Raw genomic sequence first — 16078 nt, forward strand, 5'->3', positions numbered from 1 at the left:
CAATAAGTGCTTGTAAAAACTGAAATTTCAAACCGTTTCTCAACTCAAAAACTCGACAAAAATATTCATTCCATGCGAGTATAAATAACGCACTTGAAACGTGTAAAAGAGCCTCTCCATCTGTCGCTCTCGCAGAGCAAACAGAATTTTAAAGTCCGCCTTTCCCAAGGGCCACTCGCCCCCTGCACCTGGAACACTCTTGTATTCCATCAGTAGTACTCAAACGTATGCGTATTCCCTTTGTGAATAGACCAAAAGAGAGGAAACCGAAGGCGTGGCACTCGAATTTCCATATTTTAGCTTTAGGGATAATATATATATATGCTTATGTATTCATGTATGCAATTGTTATTTTCATTATGCTTATTTATTTATTTATTATTCATGTACTTTTTTTTGTTTATGTTTATTTACACGCTGTTTTGTGCTCTGTTTCGTTACGTGTTGTTTGTGTAAAACATTAATCTCATGCACATGCCATACATACAAAAAAACAAAAACAAATATGCAAAAATAATTTGCACAAACACCCACAAAAACACTGCCCAAACCCCCCAAAAAACCCACAAAACGATTCAGTCGGTCGCCCACTTCCCCAGGATCTTGGAATGACGAGGATGGTGCCTTGAGTTCGGTGAGTATCTCCCCACAGGGGGGCATCCTTTGTGCTCCCCTCTCTAACACTCTCTTCCTCTCGCAGACGCACAAAAGCGAATACGATCAGCATCAGCAATCGAATCAATCGAGTGGATATCACAACAACAACAACATCAACAACTCCAGTGAACATCCTTTGAGCAGCACCCTGAGGGGCGATGTGGTGGACAGCAAGGCCACGGGCCAGGATCAGGGGGCCAACAACGCCACGGGTCTGTTGGGCGGCACCCACACGATGGCCTACGACGGCCAGAGTCTCGAAGGTAATCTGGAGAACGAAACCAAATCCATTTCCAGCATGAAGTCCAGCGGTTCCAACAGTCAAGATAGGTGAGAACCCCCATTCGCTTTCAGATTTCAACGAATGACAAATGAATAAATATCTTTTTCCACACAAGAGAGAAATCCCAGCAGGAAAAGTCCTACCCACACACACACACAAAACACACAGATACCATAACCATAATATATTATTCATTCACTGTCTGATTGAATTTTAAGTTGCTATTTTTTTCGTGTGCAATTTATTTATTTATATTTTATTGCACTCTGCAATTATTTGACACTCAATGTTTTAACTGCTTTCTCCAGCTGTTTCTGTTTCTGTACCTTTGTATCTTTGTATCTCTGTATCCGTATCGTTGTGCTCTGTACTAATTGCTTAACAATTGCTTTCCCTGAACAGATCCCCCAAAATGCCAGGCTCTGGTCTGTTGGCCGGCGGCGGTGGCAGCGGCTCCGGCGATGCCCAAGGACAGGAGCCCATTCTGCCGGCCGTCTTGGAGTTTCCCGAAACGCATCAGGAGCTGTTTTTGCGCCACATCATCAGCGAATTGGACGTGAATGTGCCCCACTTTAAGCTGGCGCCTGTCTATTCGCTCTACCTGTGCGCCAGGTGTGTAACGAGTCGCGGCCCAGAAGGGGATTCGATGGAAAGAAAGATGTTACTGCGCTTTGCCTGGCTTTAAATGTTGTTCAAGTGCATTAATATACTAAAAAATGGCAACTTTATCTAGTTTATAAGCAGGAAAATATGTTTAAGAGATGTTTTATATGATTTTAAAGAGTTTTTGTAAGGGGAGATATGTCTATCCATCTATCAACAGCTTGCATATGAGGCGGCACGAGAGAGATGAGATGCTGGCAGAGAGAATGCACAAGCGAATGCTCCAAAAGAGAATACTAGGAGGGAGTTTTTGTGGGACTGCTTCCAATTTCCAAGAGCCTGGCCATAGACCATGGACTTGGCCTCTGACTCTGCTCTTAATCTATCCAAATTAAAGACTAATCCCTGTTTCTGGTACAGCTTGTTCCCTGCCATTCACATTTGGGTTTAAAGAACAAATAGAAACATTAAATCTCTTCAAATTAGATGGAAAAGAGAGCTGTATGCAGCTCCAGGGGGAATGAGAGTAGCCCAAATGGTAATGTTTCATCATTAATTCTGCTACGCTCCCACATGGATGTGCACTTTACAGATAGATAGATAGATAAATAGATAGATGGCTGGCTGGCTGGCTGCACTTCTTCGTGCAACCTTCAACCTCTTTTGGGGGTCACACAGCAATGGGGCGTTCAATGAATCCATTTATATTTCAATTTCAAAATCAAAGCTTCATTTAACAAGACACCAAAGGCGGACAGACAGACAGACAGACAGATGGAAGGAAGGATAGATAGACAGGCAACACCAGCTGACAAATGTGGGGGCATAAAGTGGATAGACTTGCCATGCCACACACACACACACGCACACATGTGTGTGGTCGGCCCCCTTGCAGCGTTGGAGGCAGGACTATTTGCTGCAGGAGGAGCAGCAGCAGCAGTATCAACAATTCATTATCAATTATGATGATTTATCTTGGCCGTTGGCTGACCCAATTTGTGAGCCATTAATATTAATGTGTCCTGACAGCGGGAGGACCTGCAGGGTTGAAAGGGAATTTCGGCAATTGACAGGCGTAGAAATCAATAGTTTCGAAGGCCCTGGCCTGAAAATTACTCATCCGATTTGGGCCCCTGTAATGAATGCTAATTGAACATGACATTGCTCTCTCGCTCTCCCCAGATACCGCGCCTCCACCCACTACCGTCCAGAGCTGCAGCCCACGGAGCGGGCCCACAAGCTGACGATGTTCCTGCACCATGTGGCCAATCTCGTCTACAGCGTCGTCCAGGAGCAGTACACCGACCCGCGTATCCTGGCCTTTTGGATGGCCAACAGCTCGGAGTTTCTGCACTTCCTCAAGTCGGATCGGCACATCAGTGCGTTCAGCGTCCAGGCCCAGGAGGTGCTCGCGGAGGCCGTGCAGACGGCGTTCCGCAATCTGGTCAACTGCTTCCGCCTGGAGCTCTCGCAGACCCTCAACCAGTTTCTGTCGGAGAACATCGATCACGATTCGGCGGCGGGCCTGGTGCTCACGGTCCTGGGCTCCGCCATGGCCCTGCTGCGTCGCTGTCGCGTGAATGCGGCACTCACCATCCAGCTGTTCTCGCAGCTTTTCCACTACATCAATGTCATATGTTTCAATACGGTGAGCGGTGGCCATCCTGTGTATAGGGTGGGACTTCTAGATCCTTAAGATGTACTTATTCGTCCTTGTTCTTCTTTGTAGATTGTGGCAAACTCTCAAATGTGCACCTCCGACTGGGGCAAGGTGATGACGGAGCGACTGCAACTGCTGGAACTGTGGGCGGAGCGGCAGGGCCTGGAGCTGGCCGCCGACTGCCATCTGGCGAAGATCAACCAGTGCGCGCAGTTCCTGCAGGCGCCCAAGTCCTCGGTGGAGGAGATCCAGCAGTTGGCCTGCTCCTGCTTCCGCCTCAACTCGCTGCAGATGGGCGCCCTGCTGCAGCAGGAGAAGATACCCCGCAACCTGGTGGACACGGCCATACGCATGGCCGAGTCCGTCGCGGACGAGCTGACCCGCGCCGACGGCCGGGAGGTGCGCCTCGAGGAGTCGCCCGAACTGCACCTGGCCCTCCTCCTGCCCGACGACGGCTTCAGCTGCGATGTCGTCCGGGGCATACCCACTGGCCTCGTCGACTTCCTCAATCCCCTCCAGCAGCAGGGCATGTGCCGACTGGCCGCCCAGCCCACATCCATTGGCCTCTGGACCGTCTACATGCATCAGTTCAATGTAAGCAGATCCCAGCAGGCTTTGAGATTCCTGATTTTCTAACGAGACAGAAATCCCCTTTGCAGGCACGCAGCTCCAGTGCGATGTCCAACAAGCTGCCGCAGCCCGAGCTGCAGCTTATCAAACTCCACAAGAACAGCAACGGCATGGGCCTGTCCATTGTGGCGGCCAAGGGCGCCGGCCAGGAGCGTCTGGGGATCTACATCAAGAGCGTGGTGCCCGGCGGAGCAGCGGATGCCGATGGCCGCCTGCAGGCGGGCGATCAGCTGCTGCGCGTGGATGGCCAGAGTCTGATCGGCATCACACAGGAGAGGTAGGGACATCCCCCAGAGGATGCAGACGAGAATCTGTTAATTGAATATTGAATGTTGCAGGGCCGCCGACTATCTGGTGAGGACCGGTCCGGTGGTCAGTCTGGAGGTGGCCAAGCAGGGGGCCATCTACCATGGACTGGCGACGCTGCTCCAGCAGCCCAGTCCCGTCATCCAGCGTGGTGAGTAGCATCCGCCCTAGGATCCGCGCCTACACATAGATACACATTAGAGAGCTACGCCAGGTGTTGGGTAGAACGCTAAGAAGAACACACTCATTCACAGACACCCAAACACTCAAACACCCAAACACTCACACACTCAACCGAAAGATACTCACAAAGATACTCACACACTCAAAGATACATTCCACACCCTCCAGTCAGTCGTTATGTAAGCTAACAAAAGTAACCAAAGGTCCTTCCCCCCACCCAAATCCATGCTGCTCCTCTACTGCGATCTGCTCTGATCTCTGCTCTGCATAGAAGCCTCCTCGAGCAACTTCCTCCAGCAACTGCAGCCGAACCAGCAGCGGCGCCACTCCTCGTACCAGCAGCAGGCCCGCTACTACAGCAACTCCATCTCGGACGACAGCCTCAATCGGAGTCGTCGCGAGTCCTTTGCCTGCATGCGCGCCTCCTCGCCGCCGGTGCGCCGACTGAGTGCCTCCTGTCTGCAGGAGGAGCTGTGCGCCCAGGGCCACCAGCTGCACATCGATCCGCGGTACAGGGACACCCGACCGATAGCCCGATCCGCCAGCAGCTTGTATCTGGCCAACGACCAGGGCTACTACCATCCGATCCCCTCGGCGGCGGCTGCCGCTGCGCACTTCAGCCCCATGCGCCCGCTGCGCAGGACACCGCCGCCCTCGATCTTCATAGAGGAGTACCTGGATGAGCCGCCAAAGGAACCGGAGCCACTGGCGACGGCCTCGGCGACGACGGCGACGGCATGCACCTCCCAGGAGTCGTTCGGGCACTTTGCCACCTACAGCGATGCACATCAGCCGCTGAACGAGGATGGGATCGCCTCCATGGCCGACTCGGATGATATACCCTTCATTGACGACGAGGAGGAGCAGCAGATGCCACCCATCTGCCCTCCAGTCGCTGCCGCTCCCTCCTTCACGGTGAGGCGCACTCCTGTGGCCGGCTATCGAAAGACAGTCAGCTTCGATCTGGAGCAGCCGCCGGCGACAGGAGCAGGAGCGGGAAGAGGAGGAGCAGCAGCCCCAGGGATCGACAGGAAGTACCACACGCACGATGCCATCAGCCACTTTGCGGCCAGCACCTCCTCCAGCGAATCCCTGATGGCGGAGCAGGCCGAGCGCATGCCGCTGATCCAGAAGATCCGGCGGGAGCTGAACAGCAAGCGGGCCACCAACTGCACGGCGGATGGCTTCAGTTCGGGCGGATCGGGCTCGAATAGTCAGCGCTCCTCCAGCGAGTCCCTCGAGCGGATGCCCCTGCTCCGACAGCAGCAGCAGTCGCCCGTCCAGCGACAGTTGAACACCCAGCGATCGCACAAAAGGTCAGGATTGAGTCCCAGTCCCAGCTCCGGCTCCGTTGCGGTCTCTGCTGCCGCTGCTCCACCACCTCTTGCTCCTATTATCAGCATCAAAGTTCCTAATCTGTGTGAAACCGAAAGTTCCTGCACCCGTTCTCGTTCTCTTTCTGTAAATACAAGCAATCGATGTTGTGCCAGCACCATCCGTACCAGCACCACCTCCGCCTCCGCCTCTGCTTCCGTCTCTGCCAAAGCAAGCAGCCTCCCACCCCCACCACCAACACCCATCATCCGCAGGCGCCGCGCCAGCAGCCAGATGAATCTTAGCCCCAACTTCCTGCTGCCCCTGGGGCAGGGCAAAGTGCGGGAAATGGCCGCCTACTTCAATGCCAATCAGAACTTTCCCCCGAACATCGCCAGATCCAAGTCGAAGTCCACCTCCGCCCTGGCGGCAGCCACCAGCAGCGCCAGCTCCAAGCTCTCGCACTGCGAACAGGGCCACATACTCAAGCAGCTGAAGGAGTGGAGCCTGTATGGGAGTGCGGGCAAGGATTACGATGTCCCAGTCAAAGTCCCGGAGCCAGTCAAAACATCCTGCGATTGTCCCTGCTGTGGGCATTGTCGTGAAGGGATACAAGATACTCAAGATGAGCAGCAGCAGGAGAAACATCTCCCTGGCTCCAGCGTTGGTTCCACTTTCAAATGCTACGATAGCTGTCGGGAGGATGCGGAGGCGAGCAGTCGGAAGCAGCCACCGGAATTGTCCCGCTTTGCCGCCTGCCGTCGGAGTGTCATGTGCAGCAATCGTCAGGTTCACAGTCTGCGGCAGCTGAAGCGCAACAAACAGCAGAGGCAGGAACATAAGCAGGAGCATCTGAAGCACAAAGCCAAGCACCATCACCATCACCATTGCCACCACCAGCCACGGCACCAGGCGCCCGTCTCGCCTCCCTCCACAGCCAAATTGCTGCTGTCTCTGGCGAGCGGCAGTGGCAGCTGCAGCAAGTACCCAGGCACCAGTACCCCCAACAAGGCCAGCAAGTCCTGCCCAAATTGCGAAAACGCATCCGATGATTACACAAATTCGTACTCCTGCTCCTGCAGTGAGGCAGAGTCCTGCTCCTCGACTGCTGATTCCACCTCCGGCTGTTGTTCGCACTGCAATGTGCGAGAAATGCATGTCAATGTCAGTGTCAATGCTCCTCCTCCTCCTCCTCCTCCGGATGATAATGATGATGAAGATAATGGCGAGGACGATGGGGAGGATAATGAGGAGGAGGCTCTGGCTGCCAGTGGCAGTGGGCACTGTGTCGGACTACGACTGGGACCAAGCACAGCCGCAGCCACAGCCACAGCCACAGCCGTCGCCATGTGCTCCACACACAGATGACAACCCAATTATGCTGCACCGAGGTTCATGTTGTTCTCCTCGTCGTTGTTTTTGCTTCATTTGTAGCTTTTCTGTTGTTTTTAGATGTTTGCTGCAATTATACGCGTGTACAGCTTTGATTTCTAGATCACTTTCCTTGAATTCTTGTGGATTTGCTGTAGAATTTTCTGTTGATCCGCCTGTAGGTTGTATTTGCATATAATTTGTAGCTCTATTTGGAATGCTTCGCATATATTTTAGGCAAATTTTGGTTCCTTTTGTTCGTTTCAATTCAAAACCTTTGGATTGAAGTAAGATTTTCCGATCCCAGAAGGTCTAATCAGTAGTTCGTCCATTCGCAAAGCCACCGAATTTTCTGTGATATCGGATGACTATGTAGCCACTCGTTTGGCTCTTTGAACACCTGGTCTTCGATCACTATTAATGCTGCAGCAACCCCCCTTTTTTGTGCATCTTTAAGGAAGCGCACAGGCACATCAATAAAAACTCAGTTCTGGGTATCTAAGGGTCAAGGCACGTGTGCCTCGAATCAAACTCAAGCTCAATTAAATGGAAATTTAAGGAGTACTGAGTGGAATTTATCAATAGATGAATAAATTAAGCTTTGAGTCATACGGATTGCATGCTTCCACAAGGAAAATAATCCTTTAAGGAGTGACCACTGTAGTGCTATTCCATGTGGAAAATCCAGCGTCAAGCCACAGCTCATTTGGTTTTAAATTTAATCAACTCTTGTGTTTATTTCCCATTGAATTTCTATAGGGAATTTATTCCACTTGCCGCATCAGATTTTTAATTGGATTTTATTATCTTTTTGCCCTTTTCAACTTCCGTTACTTTTCGCTTAACTTTTTCAATTAAATCAAATATTTATCAAGCAATTGCGAATAAGGAATTAATTGCAGCTTTATTCTCTGCCTGACATGGGGCTTTTCGTTTGTTAGTTTTTGCCTAATATTTAGCTATTTATTCTGAAAATATAATATAATTAATTCTGCTTTTCACCTGATTTTTTTGTAGAATATTCGTATTTTTGTAATTACATTTTGCATGCATTAAGTATTAAAATATTTATCACATTTTCAACCGAAATTTACTAAAACTATCCAACCAAATATTCATCTAACTGTCTGTCTATCTGTCTATCTCTTCCCCAATCCATGCACAAATCCAAAACCAAAACCAAAAAAACCACCAACGCAACACTCAATTCCCCAAACCAATGCACTCTCCAACGATGATGATGATGATGATGGTGGTGTTGCTGCTGGAATATCACAGGTAATCGACGGATGTCCGAGCGAGATCTAACGCGTATGGGAGCCGCCGAATCATCGAAATCCCTGGGCGGCATCGGTGGCCCACTGATTGCCACCGGGCATGCCAATCACAGCCTCAGCCTTAGCCAGCACCTGAACAACAGCCACAACATGAACAGCAACAGCAACAGCAACAGCCACAACAGCAACAGCAACAGTAGCATCATCAATCCGTTAACTGCACACCTTCCAAATAGCAAATCAGTGCCGGCCTTGCATCATCACACGGGATCTGGTACCATATGTAAGTGGAATGCAATCGGCACCTCCAACCTCCATCCTCCAATCACCATCTCCATACCAATCAACGTGAAATCTTCAGCGAAATTTAATCGATATCCAAGCCAGAGATTAATTCCATACTGCATCTCCTTGCATCTTTCTTTGCCCCTTAGCGCTGGCCAATTCCAAGTCACGCAGCACGCACAGTTTGCATAACAATACATCCGCAGCCATGGGTGGAATCGGAGGAGGTGTGGGACCAGGACCAGGGCCAGGAGTGGGAGCTGGAATGTTGGGTCAACCAAATGGCAGCCACAACAATGCAAATGGAAATGGCAATGGCAACGGCAACGAGCAAGGATTCTATCAGAATCTGAGCGTGTATCGGGCACAAAATCAAAGCCAACCGATACTGAATGAAAGGTAATACACGATGCACGCACATATAGTAGGGGCTATATACAGCGAAGGTCAAGAGATGCCTCTATAATAATAATAAGTTCTGAATCTTTTTAAGTCACTTTGGAGGAATATACGCTCTTAAAGCCATTTTTTTGTTAGCACTCCTATTATACTGACCCCTGCTGTATCCGTATATCCATCCTCTAGCATTTTGTCATTTAAAATTCGGTTGTGTTCCGCTAACCACTAAAATTGTTTTCGCTTTTGGTTATGTTTGGATTGTTTTTTTTTTTTGTTTCTGGGTTTCGGTTCGGTCTGTGCTTTTGACGGGTTTGTTTTTGGTACTAGAGCTCGCAAATCATGTGCCAGTGTAGTTGCGATTAGTGTGGTTTTGGGTCAAATTGCTGGAACTAGTCGTAACAGGCGTATAGAGCGCACTTGTGGGGGAATTTGTTATGATTATGATTATGATTATGGTGTCCTTTTGCAAGTGTCCAAACGAGAGGAAATTGATGGTAAATAATGTTATGTTTGACATGAAAAAGGTACGATTGTGATGACAGATTGTTATTCGGAAAAAGCATTGGGGAAAAGTGGAGTGGTTGAATGGCTATGAACGATCATATGGTTAAAGCTTTGAGGAGCCCTTAGTATTGTATAAAGTGCACTTTTAAGTTTGATTCTGGTTTCTAAATTTAAAGAAAATCCTGTTTCAACTTTGGTTAAAGATTTATCGTTCCTCGAAAACGTGTAACCAACTCCTATTCCAAGCACCGAACCGAACCGAACCCAAAGGCACTTCCATCGCACACGAGGAAAAGAAAAGCCAAACCACTGAGGGACGGCGCAATTAATAATTTACAACAAAATGTGGGTGTTGTCGGTGTTGTTGCTGCCGGGGAAGGTGGGGCGGACAGCAGCAGGGAATATGCCAGGTGGCACATGTGGCACAGAATGTGGTCACAGGAATTTGCACCCTGCCAGGAGCTTAAATTGTGTGTTACCTCTCTCGTGTGTGTAATTCTAGGGTGACATTACGTTTAAAGAAATTACTTTACGGCTTCATACCCATCAAGAGTGAATACCAGATGGTAGAAACGATCCAAGTACGTGAGTAATTAGTGGCACACTCGAGTTGTGTGGCTCCGTGTTTGGTGTTGCTGCTGCTGTACAGAGAGGCACACGCACCCTGGCACTTGTTTTGAAATGTGGGAGGGATGAACGAGAAGGAGCCCTTGCGCACCCCAGACACACACACACACAGACACGTTGCGTAATTAGAGCAAATGATGACACCCCCACCCACAGAGCAACACTTGAACACCTTTTTGGCAATAATTATGATAGTAATCCCGATTTTTTGTATGTCTTTCAGACCGCCGATGTCCACACATGCCGCCATGAACGCCTACAATGGCAATTCCCCGCTTGCACAGCAACAACAACAGCCACAGCAGCCACAACCATCACCCTACCAGCAGCAGCAGCAGCAGCTCCTCCAGAGCAATGCTAATCTGCCACCCACTCGACCCGTGTCCGCCTACTACCACAGCCAGCAAACGGCGCAGCAGCAGCTCCAACAGCAGCAGCAGCAGCAACACACGCTGCAACAGCAACAGTTTGCACACAGCAGCAGCAATCTCAACGGCCAGCAGCAGCAGCAGCAGGCGCAACATCAGCACCAGCTCACCCTCAACAATCGCACCAAGAGCCAGCAGAATTTCCAGCACACCCTACGCATGCAACAGATGATGGCTCCATCGATGCCGAACATCAGCAACATGTACCACCAGCAACAGCAGCAGCAACAACAACAGCAACAGATGCCACTGCAACAGCAGCAGCAGCTGCAGCAACAACCTCCCATGAGCAGCAGCCAGAGCATGCAGAATGTCAACGATTTCCAGGGAGGCTTCCAGAATGGAGGCGGCCTGGAGTACCAGCATGCCCGACGCAGCCAGATCCATGAGCCTGCCACACTCTACGAACTCCAGCAGCAACAATTGCAACAGCAACAGCAGCAGCAGCCTTCGCCCAACTTCATTGCGTTGCCACCCAAGCCCCTGGGCAGCCTCCAGTCTCCCAACAAGCAGGCCGCTCCGCCCAGCACCGCACCGAAGCCCCAGCAACAACAGAGAATGTCGCAGACGGGCTACTTGCCCGGCCATGGCCCTGCCGGCGTGCTGGGCGAGGATAAGCCACCGCTACCGCCCACCGCCACGCATCCGCTGTTCAAGGCCACGGCACAGCTGGCGCCCGGCATGAACTACGTGGCGAGCACCCTGGACCCGCCGAAGGGCAGCTATTTGCCGACGAACCAACAGGCGGCCAACAGACCACCCCTCCACAGCGGCAGCAACCCGTGGGAGCGCGAGGAGCGGGAGAAGGACCTAGAGATGAGACGCGAACACATCCGCCAATGGCGAGAGCAGCAGATCTCCGATCTGTCGCAGACCATCTCCCGATCCGGTCAGCAGGAGGAGCAGCTGAAAACGCTCATCCTCGAGCGTGACTTTGAGCGCCGAGCGCTGGAGCTGCAGGAGCAGGAGGATCAGGACCAGGATCAACAGTACGACAAGGAGAATATTCAGGAGCTGTTCAGGCTGGCGGCCAGTGGGCAGGTCAGTGCCATACAAACACCCATCACCAGCTACCGCCAGACGGAGATCAAGATGGCGGAGATTACCGACAGCAGCAGCAGCCCCGTGGATCAGGTGGCGGCCCAACCGCCGCCGATGGCCCCGATGAGCAGCCACCAGCAACAGCAGCAGCAGCAGCCCAAGAGCATACTCAAGCATAACCGCTACTCCGAGGGAGGAGCAGGCAGCAGTGGAGGAGCCCCCTCCTCGCCATCCAAGTCGCAAAAGTCGGCCAGCTTCGCGGACGACCGGCACCTGCAGACGGAGCATCCCATCTCCAGTCTGGCCAAGGAGCTGACACAGCTCACGATGCTGGACAAGGACAACAATAACGAGACCCTGGACGCGGCAGTGCCTCCGCCGCCGCCGCCAGAGCGGAACAGCTCCTACCTGATCATGTCGCAGCAGAAACTCAGGGGCAGCACCAGCTCCTCCATGGGATTGCTGAAGACAGCGACCAGCAATCAGGCAGCGGCCGCCGTCGAGATTAAGAAGGCATCCCTACTGAACACCCAATCGAATAATAACAACAACAACAACAGCTTGAGCGGAAATCTGAACAACAACAGCACCAGCAGCATGCAGGCATCGCCCCTCAGTGCCATGGAGCTGAATGCCGCGTATGTATCTGCCACGGGAACGGGAATGGTGGGAGGATTGGGCTCACCGCCCCCACCACCACCACTGTTGCAGCGGGACAACAAGCGGGTGAGCTTCCACGACGAGGAGAACAATTTCGTGAGCGGGAACAGCCAGCAGCAGCAGCAACAACAGCTGCAGCAGCAATACATCATAGAGAACTATGGCATGGAGCATCAGGATTTGGACACAATCAGAGAAGATGCTAGTGTAAGTGGACGACAGAAAGATCAGACAGAAAGTACAGCTAACGAATATTTTTGTATAGTATCTGCAGCATAATCTGGATGCCTCCATGCTGCCCTCCATGCCGGCCACGCCTGATGCGGCCCTCTGGAACACCTCAGTGCAATCAACGCCCGGCGTTATAGGCGCGCAAGAGGTGTACAGGTGTGTGGAGTCTTGAACAAACTCAATAGAGATCTCTGACAGAATCCTTTTTCCTTTGCAGAGATCCGCGTACGCGTCGCTTGGCGGAAAAGCAACAGCAACAGCAGCAGCAACGCGCTGGCGATGCCGTTCCCGAGAAGCTCTCCTTCAAGGAGAAGATGAAGATGTTCGCCCTCGAGTCGGGGGAGGACAACACGCCCAAGGATAAGCTGAAGATATCGCGAGCCCAGCGAGACATCGATGCAGTGCACTGAGCAGCAGCAGCAACAGAAGGAAAAGGAAGAGCAGCAGAACGAATAGAGATCATGTACATACAGAAACCCGAATCCACAAAGCTTCTGAAACTTCAATTAATTGGGGGCCAAGTTGTTACGTTAGCTCTACATAGAACAACACATAGAAATATACATATATACATATACATTTAGATCGAGTTATATATTAGATTACGAAAAACCAGAAACAAACCTAACGAATTTGCTAAGCAAGGCAATAAACAATCCATAGTTATCGCGTAGTTCCAGAGTTGATTACATACCACAGAATGTTAACTGGATTCAATTAGTGAGAATTATCAGTGTATATCATTACATATAGTACTCTATATAAATACCCTTGTTTATATATACGAAACTATATAAATATATCTATGTAGAAACAGTAACGAGCCCAGGAAAAGGGCAACGAAAGCGAGGCGAGTCGAGTCGAGGCGAGCCACATTTGTAAAGCGTTTTAAACATTAACATTAACCTTAACAAAAATACCCTACAATTAACAGATTGTTACATCGGATTACAGAATACAATTTATGGTTAGACAGTGTAAATGATGGGAGTTACGATAGTTTAGATATACGATGCATATGTGTGTGTATGTATTTACCTGGGAATCGTGCGGAACAAGAAACGTTTATATATACTAAATCTAATAGAGAATTTTAAGCCACAACAACGTTTAAACAAATGGTCCAATTATTCAATTATTAAAACTAAATATATATATATATTTACAAAAAACAAAAACAAAACTAACAAAAACACCACGAGCAAACGATTAAAGATTGTAGAACTAACGAAATGTTTAAATATTCACAGATACGAGTATATTTTTAATTGAAAAAGCATTTCGTACACCTTTGAAATGCAACAAAAGTACCAATTTAAATCACTACACAAGAACCTAATGGCTTTAAAAACAAAAAATAAGAAAAACGAAACGAAAAATGCACACCTAAATATCGTACATGTAGGATGTATCCTGTGCATGGGATTGGATTCTTTGTTATAGCTTAAACATTAATTCGAAAACAAGAGACCAGACCACAAGGGCAACAAATTATTTTTGTGCATTCCAAGTATTTCAAATATATAGAACCAAGCAAAAATTACACTTAAAATTATATACATTATATTTAAATATATCAAAAGCAACCCCTAAATTGTAATATATCTAAGACGCGATTTATTTTTTAATAAGCGAAACTATTTTTTAAAGAAATATTGAACGAAATTCAACAAAAACCAACAAAAAATCTGCAATTATTGTATGTATAATTCTGTAAAAAGATATACGAAGATTGTCTGTCGTTTAGTTCCAACATTAAGCGCGTTTAGTTTTACATATTAAAATTATATATATTATATATCAAATTGCAAACAATTCAGCAACATATTGTGCATATTTATGCTAAATAAAAAGTTAATTATATAAAAAACGATTTGAGATGAGGTTTTTATTGTCTGCAATAGAATTGGTGGAAGTTTATTATTTTCCCTGGAAATTATTCAGACAATTAAATGATGTCAAAGCACCTTTTATTATTTATTTTTTTTCCTTTGCATACATTTTCTTGTAAGTAATAGTTTATAAGTTTCTGGAAACCTGCTTGCTTCTTCTTTTGAATCAGCTGTTCGATGGGAACACTCGCGCACTTGGCGCCGCCACTAAATTCAAACGCCCGGGAACAGTCATGCGCGAGCGACCCAACTGTTCCCGGGCATCAACAGGTTAGGGAATTGACCTACCCAAATACATTTTTCATGAGGCTGGCAAGTGGCAACTCAACCGGCTGACAAGTTATTGGCCCCCACCGCTATTTTTCCGGCCGCTGCTCTGCCTGCGCTGAGCACCTTAAAAATTTAAATCAAAGTTTGGTAAGGGCAAATAATTTCGCACAAAAAGTTCAAGTATGCCTTTAGTGATTTATGTTTGCACTGGAACAAAATGGTTGAAAGTGAGACCCGGCGGCTACCGGCGAAAGTTTTCGCTTTGAATGCGCAAATATTTGGCCAAATTATATGCCAATTTTCCGGCACCCCCGAAAACTTATTACATTGCTTCAATTGATGCTATGACAAGAGTATCCACCGACAATTGCTGGCCTCTCCCTCATGCTCCGGCAGCCACTTAAAACGTTGTCCTGGCTTCAAGATATTCATTCCCTCCAGCTCTCCCACTTCTCCTTCCGGTTCGGGGACACCTTTGCACGCACTTTGCTTCAGGGGGGGGGGAGGCTCGAAAGTTGCAGGCCAAGTTTCATTGCCGCCCCAGAACCAGAGGGGGACACCCACAACGTAATTTAAAAGTCAACCGACAAACTTTAACCGGCACCGGCATCGGCACCGGCATCAGCACCGGCACCAGGAACAATCTGGAACAGGAGGAGCGCAACCAGGAGCCGGGAACCAACGAGGACCAACCAACCTGTTTATGGCCTGGAGACAAGCGTGGGCCGCCTTAAAGCGCTGCCGCGTGGAATGTCTTTCGGGCCGAATGTATTTTTCAGCAGTTTGCCCTTTGAATTATTAAAATGCGCCAATCTCTTTGATGCGCCCCATCCGCCACAAGCTGCAGGAGGCTGTTCGACCCATAATCAGATGGCAGGGGACGAAAACTTCACCGAATTGTTGACAGTGGCCTGGGGGATGGCATTCAGATTGCAAGTCTCGGAATTTTTCAATATTCAAGGGAGATAATCCCGTCAATATCCTCCAGCTGGGTCTCCAGCTGCTGCTGGTTGGAAAGCAACAGGGAAAACTGCGCGAAAACTGCGGACAAGCCGCAACCAAAGCCACAAGAAAAATATGAACTGTGGGGAAAACTTTCAGAACGCGACTATACCAAATAAATCAAAAAGTGATTAGGCCAGCGCCCAGGCGGCAGCTTCCTTTGGCCATCTCTCTTGGGTAGCGGCTAGCGGCTAGCAGCTTCCTTTCTCTTTCGCTGGCCATCTGTCCAGCTGTAAATTGTCTGTTGAGTGGCTGCTGGAAAAGGCCAAGGTGTGTGTGTGTGTGTAACCATGAAGGGAAAGATGAAAATGTGGGCCAACTTCTGCTGAAAGGAAATTTAAACTTGGCCATAAAACTTTTGCCACATCTTTGGTTCACGGCTACGGCTGTGGATGTGGCTATGGCTACGGCTGCGGCTGCGGCTTTGGTCAGTGCCGGGTTGATAAATGAGCAGC

General features: G+C 49.2%; 1 protein-coding gene across 6 annotated transcripts in view; it reads left to right on the plus strand.

Annotated features, from left to right (window-relative positions):
* LOC6591374 (afadin) overlaps nt 1–14165 on the plus strand; it is a 61151-nt gene extending 46986 nt beyond the window's left edge. Inside the window, exons 9-20 of one of the 6 annotated variants that reach the window (XM_002017203.2) lie at nt 580–634; nt 701–987; nt 1343–1552; nt 2726–3191; nt 3273–3797; nt 3863–4110; nt 4172–4290; nt 8286–8567; nt 8719–8968; nt 10323–12435; nt 12494–12615; nt 12677–14165. In XM_002017203.2, coding sequence (XP_002017239.1) covers nt 580–634; nt 701–987; nt 1343–1552; nt 2726–3191; nt 3273–3797; nt 3863–4110; nt 4172–4290; nt 8286–8567; nt 8719–8968; nt 10323–12435; nt 12494–12615; nt 12677–12869 — 4870 coding nt within the window. In that variant the 3' untranslated portion in view covers nt 12870–14165. Of the gene's footprint in view, nt 1–579; nt 635–700; nt 988–1342; nt 1553–2725; nt 3192–3272; nt 3798–3862; nt 4111–4171; nt 4291–4593; nt 7028–8285; nt 8568–8718; nt 8969–10322; nt 12436–12493; nt 12616–12676 lie in introns of those variants that run through there. The other 5 variants (XM_026984665.1, XM_026984661.1, XM_026984662.1 and 2 more) reach the window with 5 other exon arrangements.
* Nucleotides 14166–16078: the final 1913 nt, after the last annotated feature.

The sequence above is a fragment of the Drosophila persimilis genome, unplaced genomic scaffold (assembly GCF_003286085.1).
Source record: "Drosophila persimilis strain 14011-0111.01,24,50 unplaced genomic scaffold, DperRS2 tig00000000-arrow-pilon, whole genome shotgun sequence".
NCBI lineage: Eukaryota > Metazoa > Arthropoda > Insecta > Diptera > Drosophilidae > Drosophila > Drosophila persimilis.